This window comes from Stenella coeruleoalba (genome assembly GCF_951394435.1).
Source record: "Stenella coeruleoalba genome assembly, chromosome: 13".
Taxonomy (NCBI): Eukaryota; Metazoa; Chordata; class Mammalia; order Artiodactyla; family Delphinidae; genus Stenella; species Stenella coeruleoalba.
In genome coordinates, this window is record NC_137159.1 from 37226459 (window position 1) to 37241945 (window position 15487).

The following is a 15487-nucleotide window of genomic DNA, read 5'->3' on the forward strand; positions in this document are numbered from 1 at the left end:
ACCCAGTTATGTGGAGGTTTTCTTGCCCTTTCGGAAGTTTGAGGTCTTCAGCCAGCATTCAGTAGATGTTCTGTACAAATCATTCCACTTGTAGATGTATTTTTTATGTATTTGTCGGAGGCAGTAAGCTCCACTTCCTGCTCCTCTGCCATCTTGATCCCCCCTTAACACAATTTTGAACAAAAAATGATAAGACATTTAATGAAATAAAGTATGACCCATAAACAGTAAAAAAAAAAAAAAAAAAAACAATCAGTAGAAACAGCCTCTGAGGAAGCCCAGATGTTGGACTTTAATAAACAGAGGCTAAATTGAATCCATAGCACTTGGTATAGACCTTTGCACAATAAGTAACTGAATAAGTATTTGTTGAATGAATGAATACAGGAGTGCATGAGGAAAGAGTTATAATACAAAATTAAAATGGAAAAAAAAGGAAAAGTAGAAAATTTTAAAAGTCAGTGAGCAGATGGGTTTTCAGGGGAAGAAAGCCTTTTAAGCATAGATTATTTGTATATCCCTGTACCAATCCACACTGTCTTTCGTCAAAAATTGTGTAAGAAATACCTAATAGATATCTCCCCCCACCTTGTTTTTCTTCAAAATTTCCTTAGCTGTTCATGTGCTATGCTCTGCCATATGAGCTTCACTGAGAATTACTTTGTCAAGTTTCATGAAAACTTCATGGGTATTTTAAGTGAAATTGCATAAAGCTAATATTGTCATCCTTACAGTACTGAATATTCCTGTCATGAATGTGGCATACTCTCCTTTTATCAGGTCTTTGACCGTCTTTAATGATGTTCATTAATTTCTCATAATTGTTCTGCACATCTTTTATTAATATTTATTCCTATGAACTTATTTTCTGTTGATAGTTTTTTTATTGATTTTCAACTTTAATGAGATATAATTGACATATAACACTGTGTAAATTAAGATGCACAGTGTGTTTTTGATACACTTATATATTGCAATATGATTACCACCATGGCTAACACCTCCATCACATCAGATAATTACCATTTCTTTTTTGTTGTGAGAATAAACTCTACTCTCTTAGTGTTTTTTTGTTTTGTTTTGTTTTGTTTTTGCAGTACGCGGGCCTCTCACTGTTGTGGCCTCTCCCATTGTGGAGCACAGGCTCCAGATGAGCAGGCTCAGCAGCCATGGCTCACGGGCCCAGCCGCTCCGCAGCATGTGGGATCTTCCTGGACCGGGGCACGAACCCATGTCCCCTGCATTGGCAGACAGACTCTCAACCACTGTGCCACCAGGGAAGCCCCACTCTTAGTGATTTTTAATAAAGCAATACGGTACTGTTAACTATAATCACAGTGCTGTGTGTTAGGTACCCAGAACTTATTCATCTTATAACTGGAATTGTGTACCTTTTGACCAACATCTCCCCAATTCCCTTACCCCTCAGCCCCTGGTAACCACCACTGTATTCTACTTCTACAAGATCAGCTTTTTATGATCCACATATAAGCGGTATTAAGTACTATCTGTCTTCCTCTGTCTCACTTATTTAACATAATGCTTTCAAGGTCTATCCAAATGTCACAAATGGCAGGATTTCCTTCTCCTCATGGTTGAAGAATATTCCATTGTATGTAGTTATATACACACACAGCCCCTTCTTTATCCACTCATCCATTGAGGTTGTTTCTGTGTCTTGGTTATTGTGAACAATGCTGCAGTAAACAAGGGAGTGCAGGTATCTTTTCAATATCCATTTAATGGCCTTTGTAAATATACCCGGATGTGGAATTTCTGGATTGTATGGTAGTCCTATTTGTAATTTTTTGAGGAACTTCCATACTGTTTTCCATATTGCCTGTACCAGTGTACATTCTCACCAACAGTGCACAAGGGTTCTCGTTTCTCCATGTCATCACCAACACTTATTATCTCTTCTCTTTTTGATGATAGCCATTCTAAAAGGTGCAAGATGATAACTCATTGTGGGTTTGATTTGCATTTTCCCTGGTTAAAAGTAGTGTTGAGCACCTTTTCGTGAACATGTTGGCGATCTGTATGTCTCGCTAAGAAAAATGCCTATTCAGGTCTTCTGCCGATATTTTCGATTGTTTTTACTGTTTCTTTTGCCGCACAGAAGCTTTTAAGTTTGATGTAGTTCCACTTATTTATCTCTGTCGCTCGTGCTTTTGCTGTCATTTCAAAAATAATCATTGCCAAGACCAGTGTCACAGAGCTTTTTCCCTATGTTTTCTTCTAGGAGCTTTATGTTTGCAGGTCTTATGTTTAAGTCTTTAATCCATTTTGAGTCAATTTTTGTGAGTGGTGTAAGATAAGGGTGCAGTTTCACTTCTTTGCATGCAGTTATCCAGTTTTCCCACTACATTTGTTGAAGAGACTATCCTTTCCCTGTTGAGTAGTCTTGATTCCCTTGTCAAATATTAGCTGATGTAGCTATTCTATTCCATTGATCTACATGTCTATTTTTATGCCAGTACCATACTGTTTTGATTACTATAGCTTTATAGTATAGTTTGAAATCAGGAAGTGTGCTGCCTCCAGCTTCGTTCTTTGTCAGGATTTGTCTATTCAAGGATTTTTGTGGTTCCACACGAATTTAAGGATTGTTTTTCCTATTTCTGTTAAAAAATGCCATTGGAACTTTTTATAGGGGTTGCATTGAATCTGTTGATAGCTTGTGGTAGTATGGTCATTTTAACATTAATTCTTCTAATCCATGAAGATGAGCTATCTTTCCATTTGTGTCATTTTCAATTTCATCAAAGTCTTATAGTTTTCAGTGTATAGATCTTTAATTTCTGTGGTTAAATTTATTCTCATTTTTTATGCAGTTGTAAATGGGACTGCTTTTTTAATTTCTCTTTCTCATAATTCATTACTAGTGTATAGAAACTCAGCTGATTTTTGTTTATTGATTTTGTATTCTCTAACTTTACTGAATTCTTTTATTAGTTCCAACATTTTTTTTGGTGGCCTCTTTAGTTTCTCCATATAATATCATGTCATCTGCAAAATGAGACAGTTTTACTTCTTCCTTTCTGAATTGAATGCCTTTTATTTCTTTTTCTTGCCTGATTGCTCTAGCTAGGACCTCCAATACAATGTTGAATCAAACTTGCCAGGGTAAAATGAGCTTCATTGGTAGTGTGCTAGTGGTGGTATAATGCCACCACAATGTTAAGTATGTAACAGTCAGGCTGCTGTAGCAAGAGACCACAATGATTTAAGAAAGAATTTTATTGGGAGGTGGTAAGGACTGGTAAGGCATCCTGGTATCACATTACTAGGCTCCTTCTATCGTGTTGCTTCGTTATATCTAGGGTATTTTTTCTGTATCTTTGAAGATTTACAGTCCTGCCTTCAAGAAAGAGGAAAAAGAAGGAAGGCACACTCTTTTCTCATTTAGGTACAACCCAGGAGTTGTTACACATCACTTCTGCTCATATCCCATTGGACAGATCCTGGTCACAAAGCTACACCTAACTGTAACAAAGTCTGGGAACTATCTTAATTGAGGTGAGCATACACCCAGCAAAACACCTATAACTAAAAGCAATCACCACTTAGGGGGAAAGCTACAAGTTCATTTGTTACAATGAATTTTGAAGAATAGTATTTAGAAGAAGCAAATAAGCAAAATGGGGAGACAACTTGCTCTATATAATCCTCATATGCACAGAAATGGAAATAATTTAAAAACCCTATTCAAAAATAATTCCCAGCTGCACGTAATGTGGCTGTCTGAATATTAAGAAATTCTTCCAAGTGCATTATATTTCCAAATACATTTATCATATATGATCTTTCAGATACTATGCTATAAAAGGCTGTAGCTTTATAAGTTGCCATCTCCTTTTAAAATATATTTTGAAATTGATATGAAAGATTATTTGTGCATAGTGATGAACTTTAGAGAATACAATATTAAAAATATAGTATAAAGATGACTCATTATATTGGGGACTTCCCTGGCAGTCCAGTGGTTAAGACTCCACGCTTCCAGTGCAGGGGGCACAGGTTCGATCCCTGGTCAGGGAACTAAGATCCTGCATGCTGTACTGTGTGGCAAAAAAAAAAAAAAAAAAATTATTATATTATCACCCAGAGATAACTGATAATATTAGTTAACTTCTTTTTCTTATGCATATATTTAACAAAACTCAAGTCATTTATTTATCTTCCTTTTTGTTACCCAGTGGTATATTGTGCCTACATTCCCATGTCATTAAACACCATTCAAAAGCCTGAATTTTTTTATGTTATCTTCTTCCTAAATACCTTATTGGTTTTACTATAAAATCATGGTACCATTGTACAAGTGTATAAAATTATACCTATAGATGATAAAAGCATGAAAGTTAAGACTCTCTTATACTTAAAATCTCATTATTAATATTTGAAGTTGTGGTTAACTGTTTACCTACATTGTGGTTTAGAAGCTATATTACTTGTTTGACTTAGGAGATGTATTCATGCTAACCTAATTTTGGCTCTACTTTACCTATCTTATATTAATTGTGTCATGATGTCAGTTTTGACCTATACCTTCCCACCTATCTAGGCGTCTTTGTCAAAAGACATAACCCTAAACCCTTCATAATTATTAAACCCTTCATAATTATAAGTGCATCAAAGACTAACTGCTTTGCTTAGCTGCAGAGATCTACACAAGACTGTATCACTTGTATAACTTAAAAGAGACAAAGTTTTCAGTAAAATTCCTAAGAATGCATGATTATCCAAACTTTGTTACTTTCTATAGTGACATAATGTTGTCAATCACACAATGTGACATATTAAGTAATATCAATTCTTAATTCCCTTACATATAGATTTTCTCTAAATTAGGTATTGATTTTGAGGTCAAACCTTTCTATCATTTAAATATTTAACATGTTTTTGAATTCTGAAATACACAATATTATGAAACAAGGTGTCATCTTTTCAGGACTCACCTAGTCATAAATTTACAGTAACTTAGCAAAAGATAACAATAATCTTTTCCTATGGAGAAAGGTGCAAACATTAAACTATTTGGGCTTTCCCCTACTTTTTCTCCTTTTCAGAAAGGAGTCAATGTCTCAAACCTTCTTCTCTGACTTACTTATTAGTTAGACTAGTAAACTGTGCTGATACAGGACAGAATTGTTCCCAGTTACATTTTCTGCAACTAAATAATGAAGAATTTTGCCTGAGGATTGGTATGTTATATTAAGAGTAGCTAATGAAACCATGAAGATAAGAATAAATGGAATATGTGCTAACTTGGCTAGTATGGAGTACAGCAAAAAAAATTTGTACCAATAATCCTGAAATGTGGATAGACAAATAGATTCATGCAGTACGATGCTACAAACTTTAAGATTACTAAGGTGGCAGTCAGGAAAGCTGAGTTCTAGTTTTAGTTAAACTAGTCAAGACTAACCATCTGACATCTTAAGTCACTTTTTGGGGTCTCAGTTTGCTCAACTATAAAATAAGATATAACTAGAAGAGTCTAAATCTTTTCAGCACTAAAATTCTATGTATATGATGACATATGATTAGACAGAACCCAAATTAAAACACTGCAAAATTCTAGACAACATACGACTCTGAAAAACAAATCATTTATGCATATCCACCTAATAGTACAAACCCATACTGAAAAAATAAGTTTGAATATTCTCTTAGAAGGTGAACTGCTTTATTCAAAAACACTTTTGGGGACTTCCCTGGCAGTGCAGTGGTTGAGACTTCGCCTTCCAGTGCAAGGGGTGTGAGTTTGATCCCTGGTCAGGGAGCTAAGATCCCACATGCCTCATGGCCAAAAAAACAAAACATAAAACAGAAGCAGTATTGTAACAAATTCAATAAAGACTTTAAAAGTGGTCCATATCAAAAAAAAATCTTAAAAAAATACTTTTGAATTAAATCCTCTTAAATACTGCCTTTAAAAGACTTACTTTATGCAGAAATTTACTCTAGCATGAGACGTAACATCAAGGTGTCCAAGCAAAGGAGCTAACAGAAACTGAGTAACTTCTAAATAAACAGAATGATTTCACATATAGTCGCTAACAAAAGTCATAAAATTATTGAACTTTAGAGCTGAATTTGGAAGTCTTACAGATATTTTACATGTATTAAATTCTCTTCACAATGTGTCAGAATTTATATCAATTCTTCCTATATTCTTACCATGTCCCCAAGATGTCTCTTTGCAAAAGAAAGTATTTGTTATACAGTTGGTATATAAAGTTTATGAGTTAAAATCATGCATCTGTCTTATCAAAATTTAGTATGTTTACCTGCTTTTAACCATTTTATAGTTCACAAAATGGCTTCATGTAACCATAAATCTGTATTCTCAATGGGAGTAAAGGAAGAGTCAGGGTTTTTCTAGTGACTTACATCCCTTAGGCTTAAAGAAAATAAAATGCCCTTCATTCCCAGGTCTAATCATCCTACAATTTGCTATGGGGTAGAACTCAGTTTAAAGCCGATCTACTTCAGCCCCCACAACAGACATACATACCTACAAAACTTTCAAGAAATACAGATGTCAGGAACTCATAAAGTATTCCAGTGATGCACTAGGGCTGGCTCCTGTGGCCTTCCAAGTGCCAATTAAGGGTATCTCTTCCCAATTCTAAGTTCAGGGACATCATGTTGGTAGCTCAAAACTGGCCATGGTAGGAATAATTTACACCACAGAAATCAAGAAACTGGTTGATTTTGGGAGCTGGTTGTTAGTAATTTAACAGCACGTAACTGAGGTAATCCCAGGTTATGGTTCCTGAAGCCAAGTGTCCACTATCAAAGAAAAGACCTATAACTGTTCCTGATTCAGTTCCTGGAACTGAATTTTGAACATTCATATATCCTTCTCCAGATGGATATAAGAGGGCGTAGGGTCCATATCATACATAATTTATTGTTTGTCTTTGAACCTATATAGCAATGTTGTCCAACAGAAATACAATGCAAGCCACATACCCTTAAATTTTCTACTGTATGTTAAAAGTACATCTCAAATTAGATGTTAAATTTTCATCAGAAATACTTTATCTGTATTTAGACTTCATAAAGTTTTCAGTTGAAGAAGTAATTTCATGTACCCAAGTTGGTCCATACATCCTTAAAAGTTTTACAATTACTGAACTGAGTATCAGTTTTTAAATTTAAAATTTTTTAAATAAATGAAATTTAAAAATTTTTTCCTCAGTCTTACTAGCCATGTTTGAAGAGTTCAATAGCCACACTTAATAGTAGTTACCATATTGGACAGCAGCTGTACAGCACCGGCACCTCAGGGGTTTTCCAGAAGCTTGAGCCTTATGCTGTGCTAGCTTGATGAGTGGAATCAAATGGATTATTTCACTTTTCGGTGCCTCAGTTTTCTGAGACAATAATAATCTTAAAGGAATAATCAATCAATAATTATAACTAATAATAGACATTCTAATGATTGCAATAATCATGAAATCACTCACATGATATAGCAGCTGCCACTTGTGGCATGTCAGCTTATTTAAAAACCAACTCATCAAGCAGTAGCTCATTTTGAAGAAGAGCTTAACCTTATTAGATGTTAGTAGCTATAAATGCTAAGCATTTATAGAGTGTTTTTCACTTTTAAAGGGCTTTACCAGTTGTAGTTAATCTTATAACATAATAATGTATCATTCCTGTTAGTGAATTCCTGAGGTCAAAGAAGGCCTTTCTGCATAACAAAAACCTTCAATCTACTTGTCATATACTCTATACTACAATGTATATAAATCAAAGTGTTAGGTTGAACAAGACAAAATATTCACTTTAAGTAACTTTTCTGATCCTGAGTACAATAAATTAATCTCAACAGAGAAAAATGGTGCTTCTATTATAATGTTCATCACTTGTGTATTGTCTGTGAAACAAGAGTCAAGCACAGCTTTCTTGATTATATAAAAAAGATTTTTAAATCCCATTTTTATGGTACTTAACCTCTAAACTGCCATCAGAAGTATAGTAACACCATCCATTTTTATGGGCTTTCCTGTTTTCTACGTGCTTACCTGCATCATTTTATTATCTCAGCAACCCTAAAAGATAAACAGGACAGATGTTATGCCCATTTTTTGCATGAAATTCAGAAAGGCTGAGTGCCTTGTTTACATAATTACATACTCATCAGTGCAACAGCTAGAGCCAGAATTCAGGTCTTATGATTTTAGCCACCATTTATCAAATACATACTATAAACTGGAGAATATGTTGAAGACCATGCATTATCTCATTAAATGGTCACAGTAATCTTAGATGAAGGAAGTATGATGCAGAAAGATTGTTACACATAAGTCCTTTTTTCTCAAAGCATGTGTTTGTAACTTCTCTACTGTGCTGAATCTAGAAATGGACTATTATCAGGGTAGGAGAATAAAGGAACCAATCTTCATCAAAAATAAAAATTACTATATACTAACACATGTTATTTACCCAGCATAGTGCTAAGCTCTGCAATTACTGTCATGTTTCACATTTATAACAACCAACCGTAAGAGTTAAGTATTAGTTTTCCCGTTTATAAGTAAGGACAGAGACTCAAAGTGACAGAAGCAGAATTTAAAACCATTCCTATTTGACTCCTAATCTCATACTCCGAACCACTTTGCCATTCTTTTTTATTTCAAATCCACTGTAATTTCCCATATTCCTTACTGCCTAATGTTACTTTTTACTTATTTTTGAGTTGTTTTGCTTTTTGTGGGATTTCTTTTTTTGGGTTTTTTTTGGTATTAAAAAAAAGATAGAAGGTTTTCTTTGTCATCTTTGTTTACCATATTATCCTAACAGTGCCAAACACGAGCAGGTACACCATTTTCATAGCATAATGCAGGAAAGTAGCTTTGAGCAGTGTGTCATACAATCTCTATAATAACTTTGAGCAGTGAGCTGGAAGATTATAGTACTACTGTGGAACTGAATTTCTTTACCTTAGCCTTTGAGCTGAACAGTTCATTCACCTATTCAGTGGTAAACTTCAGCAATTTCTCCAAAGTTAAAGGAAATTGACTTGTTCATTCAGTGGGTATGTTGATTTAAAGATGTATTTATAATAACAAAATGAGATAGAGGCATTATTACAGTAAATTTGCTAATAATGTAGCTAAATAATTTACATTAGTGGAGACCATTAAGTGTGGGTGAAGAGTGATTGCTTCAGTCAGAAAAATTATTTTTTCCTACATTACCTGAAATTCTTATGAACTTCTCATTTCATGTTGCCTTAGTAATCAGAAGTAAAAGTGTTTAGATCTTCATAAAACGTTTTCATAACAAATGGCATGTTAACCTAAGCACTGTAAATACTTCGGGGCAAATGTGTTAAAATTCAGTTAGTTATTTTTTCTTTATTTTCTAAATTCTATAATTAGATAGTTACCGTGTTCCTGGTCAGACTGCCTCTAAGAAGGAAGTAAAACAAGTTTGTGCACATACATTCATATGCAGGGTCAAAGGTGAAGACAAAATGTGAAAGAGAAACATGTTGTTTCTAGTAAAACTCTTTCCTTATCTAGAATTAGGTGTACTCATAAATGTATGCACTATAATAATGTGTAGAGATGATTGTTTCATTATTTTTTAATAAAATTTATAGTTTTTATAGGTAATAGTCTAGATATTTGGAATGCATTCATTTAAGCAGAAGAAATAGCTGGCAAATGTTTTATGTCAGGTGGTATGCATGCTAAGTTTATAACCTTTCTTCTCTTTATCCAATGTAAGTTAACTTGATGTGACAGGGTGTGATATATCACAGAGATGACTCAGGTCAGGAATTTCAAGAAATCTTAAAAATAATACCTTTTAAAAGGACTTAAGTAAATAGTACATAAAGATCTGTAGAGTATATAGTCTTTTTTTTTTTTTTTTTTACCCTGTTATCTATCAAAGAATTGAGTTCAACTGCTTAAACGTTTAGGAAAGTCTTTTACTCAGAAAAAAGTAAATATTTGCCAATTAGGGTAGGGGAGAAATCTCTAGGTTCCTTTACTGTTAGAGTGCCTACCAGCAGATACATCTGTTTATTTAGAATTTATACATCTATTTGTTGACCAAAAAATTCAATGATAAATTGATGTTTCCATCACCTGCTTTTCCTTTTTTTCTGAAGCCTTTGCAATTATATAGCTGTCATTACAAACTCCTGTCCCAAAGCATGGGGTTTCAATGAAGAATATGGTTAGATCACAAGATTTGCTTCTAAAGGGCTGAATTTTGGTTCTATCATAGGAAAATAAGTGTGTACTTCAGTAAGTGGTAAAGTATGACATACATTTGGAGGAATGTACATACTGTAAGTTTTCAGCTCAGTAAACATACCCATGTAACATCCAGATAATGGAAATGAACTTCATCAGCACTCTAAAAAGGCTCCCTTGTCCCAACTTCTCACGCCTCCAAAGGATAAACATTTCTGACTTCTAGTACTACAAGTCAGTTTTATTTGACCTTGTAAGAGAATCATCTGTCCTTCTCTGGAAATAGGTTCACTCATAAATGTATGTACTTTAGTAATGTATGGAGATGACTAGTAGGGTCTTTTGGGCAGGGTTGAGGTCTGACTTATTTCACATAACATTACTTTTGTGAAATGCACCCATATTATTATGTATATAGCAATATGTAACAAAATGTAATCATTTTGTCACTGATGGATATTTCAGTTGTTTCCAGTTTGGGGCTTTTATAAATGTTCTTCTAAATATCCTTTGTAACTATACCTATCCATTTGCGCATACATTCAACTTTAGTAGATACCTCCAAAGATTTATTCAGTAGCTGAAACGATTTACATTTTTGTTATCAGTACATGAGAACTACAGTTTAGCCTCATCTTTGCCAGAAGTTGTTATCCCCTGCCACCATTTTACTCATTCTGAAGGGTGGATAGTGGTATTACATTATAGATTTAATTTGTATTTCCCTGATGACTCATGAAATTGAGCATCCAGTTATATGTTTACCGGAAATTTGAGTATGTTTTGAAGTGCCTGTCAAGACTTCTGATCATTATTCCACTGCATTATCATTCTTTTTTCTTATGATTTTTCAGGAGTCTTTTATATAATCCTGACCTATTACTGCAAATATTTTCTACCACTCTTGGGTTCCCCTTTTTGCTTTTTTAATATTGTAATTTGTTGAGCAGAAGTTTTTAGTAGTAATATGCTACCTTTCCCATTTTTTTCCATTATGTTGATTACATTTTGTGCCCTGTTTAAAACAGTTTGTAGAGATATCTTATGTTATAAAGAGATATCTTCTGTTTTCTTTAAGATCTTTGTCTTAACTTTTAAGTCTTTATTGAATTTGTTACAATATTGTTTCTGTTTTATGTTTTGTTTTTTTGGCTGCAAGGCACGTAGGATCTTAGCTGTCTGACCAGGGATCAAACCCACACCTCCTGCATTGAAAGGTAAGTCTTAACCATTGGACCACCAGGGAAGTCCCTGTCTTACCTTTTATATTTAGATCTATAATCCATATAGAATTGGTTTTTGTATACACTGGGTATTGGTTTTATATACACTGGGCAGGGTTTTAAAAATGTGTGTTTTAACCAAATGGATATCCACAAGAACCAGCAGAACTTATTTAAAAGATCATCCTTTCTCTATTGCACTGCAGTGGCACCTTTGCTGTAAATCAGGTAACTACACTATATTATCATTGTTTCAATAACTATAAATTTGTAAAAGGTCTGGGTTTCTGGTTATGTAAGTCTTCTAGCTTTGTTTTTGTTCAGAATTGCCTTGACTATTCTTAGTCCTTTGCACTTTCATTTCCATTTTATAAACAACTGTCAATTTACACAAAAAATATTGTTAGGACTTTAATTGGGTTTGCATTGAATCTATAAAATCAGCTTATGAAGAACTGACATCTTGAGAACATTGAGTCTTCCACATGCTATATGTCTTTCCACTTATTTAATTCTTTAGTTTTTCCTAATATTTCATAATTTTCAATGCAGAGGTTCTTAAATTTATTTCTAAATATTTAGGATATTTAAGCTATTGTAAATGGCATATTTTGTTTCATTTTTTGTATGCTTTTTTTAAATATAAACATAAAATAAATCTTAGTATATTTGTCTTATATGAACTGATTTAAAAAAAAAGAGACTGAGCAGATACATAGAGCATCGAGAGGGAAATAAAGGGCGGCTCATGAGGTTACTTGAGAGAGACTATGTTTATGTTCCTTGAAATCAACAAACAAAACTAATAACCAAATTATAGTGGTCCTTGTCTAGTAGTGGCCCATACCTGAACCACCTGTGAATTGGTTTCTGCTATCTATCTGATCTCTGGTTTTTCATTGGTATGATCTTCTCTCTTGGCTTTGCCAGTTATTTTTATTGAATTCTAATTCTTGATTTCAAAAAATTATAGAGTCATCTATAATGTTATATTCCTCTTTCCTTTTCCTCTGCTAGGTAGAAAGAATGACGGATGACAACCTTAATCAAATCAGAGACTGTGCTAAATTGATGCTGGGTTGTAATTTTGATAAAATTCTGTCTACCTCCAGCCTTCCTCTATATCTATAATGTGTGTGTGTGTACATACATATACAAAGATATATATAATAATGTTATATGTAGTCTGTATTATATAATTCATGTGTCACTAAAATGGAAGAGATAAATATTTTAAAATTTTGTACAGATTTCTATTTCTTCTTAGATGGGATACTGGTGTGCTGCACACTGTTCCACCCTACCTGAAAGCAAAATTTACTTTTTTTCTTTACATATTTTTTAATTGAATTATAGCTGATTTACATTGTTGTGTTAATTAGTGCTGTAGAGCAAAGTGATTCAGTTATACCTATATATACATTCTTTTTTTAAATATTCTTTTCCATTATGGTTTATCATACGATATTTTTTTTTACATCTTTATTGGAGTATAATTGCTTTACAATGTTTTGTTAGTTTCTGCTGTATAAGTGAACCAGCTACTTGTATACATATGTCCCCATACCCCCTCCCTCTTAAGCATCCCTCCCACCATCCCTATCCCACCCCTCTAGGTGGTCACAAAGCACCTAGCTGATATCCCTGTGCTATGCAGCTGATTCCCACTAGCTATCTATTTTACATTTGGTAGTGTATATATGTTAATGCTACTCTCTCTTTGTCCCAGCTTACCCTTCCCCCTCCCTGTGTCCTCAAGTCCATTCTCTATCTCTGTGTCTTTATTCCTGTCCTGCCCCTAGGTTCACGAGAACCATTTCTTTTTAGATTCCATATATATGCGTTAGCATACGGTATTTGTTTTCCTCTTTCTGGCTTACTTCACTCTGTATGACAGAATCTAGGTCCATCCACCTCACTATAAATAACTCAGTTTCGTTTCATTTTATGGTAATATTCCATTGTATATATGTGCCACATCTTCTTTATCCATTCATCTGTCGATGTACATTTAGGTTGCTACCATGTCCTGCCTATTGTAAATAGTGCTGCAATAAATATTGGGGTACATGTGTCCTTCTAAACTATGGTTTTCTCAGGGTATATGCCCAGTAGTGGGATTGATGGGTCATATGGTAGTTCTATTTTTAGTTTTTTAAGGAACCTCCATACTGTTCTCCATAGTGGCTGTATCAATTTACATTCCCACCAACAGTGCAAGAGGGTTCCCTTTTCTTCACAGCCTCTGCAGCATTTATTCTTTGTAAATTTTTTGACGATGGCCATTCTGACTGGTGTGAGGTGATACCTCATTGTAGTTTTGATTTGCATTTCTGTAATGATTAGTGAGGTTGAGCATTCTTTCATGTGTTTGTTGGCAATCTGTATATCTTCTTTTGAGAAATGTCTATTTAGGTCTTCTGCCCATTTTTGGATTGGGTTGTTTTTTTTTTTTTTAATATTGAGCTGCATGAGATGCTTGTAAATTTTGGAAATTAATCCTTTGTCAGTTGCTTCATTTGCAAATATTTTCTCCCATTCTGAGGGTTGTCTTTTCATCTTGTTTATGGTTTCCTTTGCTGTGCAAAAGCTTTTAAGTTTCATTAGGTCCCATTTGTTTCTTCCTGTTTTTATTTCCATTACTCTAAGAGGTGGGTAAAAAAGGATCTTGCTGTGATTTATGTCATAGAGTGTTCTGCCTATGTTTTCCTTGAACAGTATTATAGTGTCTGGCCTTACGTTTAGGTCTTTAATCCATTTTGAGTTTATTTTTCTGTATGGTGTTAGGAAGTGTTCTAATTTCATTCTTTTCCATGTAGCTGTCCAGTATTCCCAGCACCATTTATTGAAGAGACTGTCTTTCTTCCCTTGTGTAGTCTTACCTCCTCTGTCGTAGATTAATTGACCGTAGATTTGTGGGTTTATCTCTGAGCTTTCTATCCTGTTCCATTGATCTATATTTCTGTTTCTGTTCCAGTACCATACTGTCTTGATCACTGTAGCTTTGTAGTGTAGTCTGAAGTCAAGGAGCCTTATTCCTTCAGCTCTGTTTCTCTTTCTCAAGATTGCTTTTGCTACTCAGGATCTTTTGTGTTTCCATACAAATTGTAAAATTTTTTGTTCTAGTTCCTTGAAAGATGCCATTGGTAGTTTGATAGGGATTGCACTGAATCTGTATATTGCTTTGGGTAGTATAATCATTTTTCTCCCAATCCAAGGACATGGTATATCTCTCCATCTCTTTGTATAGTCTTTGATTTCTTTCATCAGTGTCTTATAGTTTTCTGCATACAGGTCTTTTGTCTCAAGTAGGTTTATTCCTAGGTATTTCATTCTTTTTGTTGCAATGGTAAATGGGAGTGATTTCTTAATTTCTCTTTTGATTTTTCATTGTTAGTGTATAGGAATGCAAGAGATTTCTGTGCATTAATTTTGTATCCTGCTACTTTACCAAATTCATTGATGAGCTCTAGTAGTTTCTGGTAACATATTTAGGATTCTCTATGTATAGTATCATGTCATCTGCAAACAGTGACAGCTTTACTTTTTCTTTTCTGATTTGGATTCCTTTTATTTCTTTTTCTTCTCTGATTGCCACAGCTAAAACTTCCAAAACTATATTGAATAATAGTGGTGAGAGTGGGAACCCAAAACTATATTGAATAATAGTGGTGAGAGTGGGAACCCTTGTCTTGTTCCTGATCTTAGAGGAAATGGTTTCAGTTTTTCACCATTGAGAATAATGTTGGCTGTGGGTTTGTTGTATATGGCCTTTATTATGTTGAGGTAGGTTCCCTCTTTGCCCACTTTCTGGAGAGTTTTTATCATAAATCGGTGTTGAATTTTGTGAAAAACTTTTTCTGCATCTACTGAGATTATCATATAGCTTTTATTCTTCAATTTGTTAATATGGTGTATCACACTGATCTGGTTATACTGAAGAATCCCTGCATTCCTGGGATAAACCCCACTTGATCATGGTGTATGATCCTTTTAATGTGTTGTTCGATTCTGTTTGCTAGTATTCTGTTGAGG

At 34.2% G+C, this 15487-nt stretch overlaps 1 protein-coding gene across 3 annotated transcripts in view; it reads left to right on the plus strand.

The window, feature by feature from the left end:
• WDPCP (WD repeat containing planar cell polarity effector) overlaps positions 1 to 12757 on the plus strand; it is a 270466-nt gene extending 257709 nt beyond the window's left edge. For 2 of the 3 annotated variants that reach the window (XR_013830956.1, XR_013830957.1), the window contains 2 exons: positions 11389 to 11446; positions 12470 to 12757. Coding sequence is in view for 1 of the 3 variants with exons in the window: in XM_079940325.1 (XP_079796451.1) it covers positions 11389 to 11396 (8 nt within the window). In the remaining 2 variants the exon portion in view is untranslated. Of the gene's footprint in view, positions 1 to 11388; positions 12039 to 12469 lie in introns of those variants that run through there. The other variant, XM_079940325.1, reaches the window with a different exon arrangement.
• The last annotated feature ends 2730 nt before the right edge of the window (positions 12758 to 15487 follow it).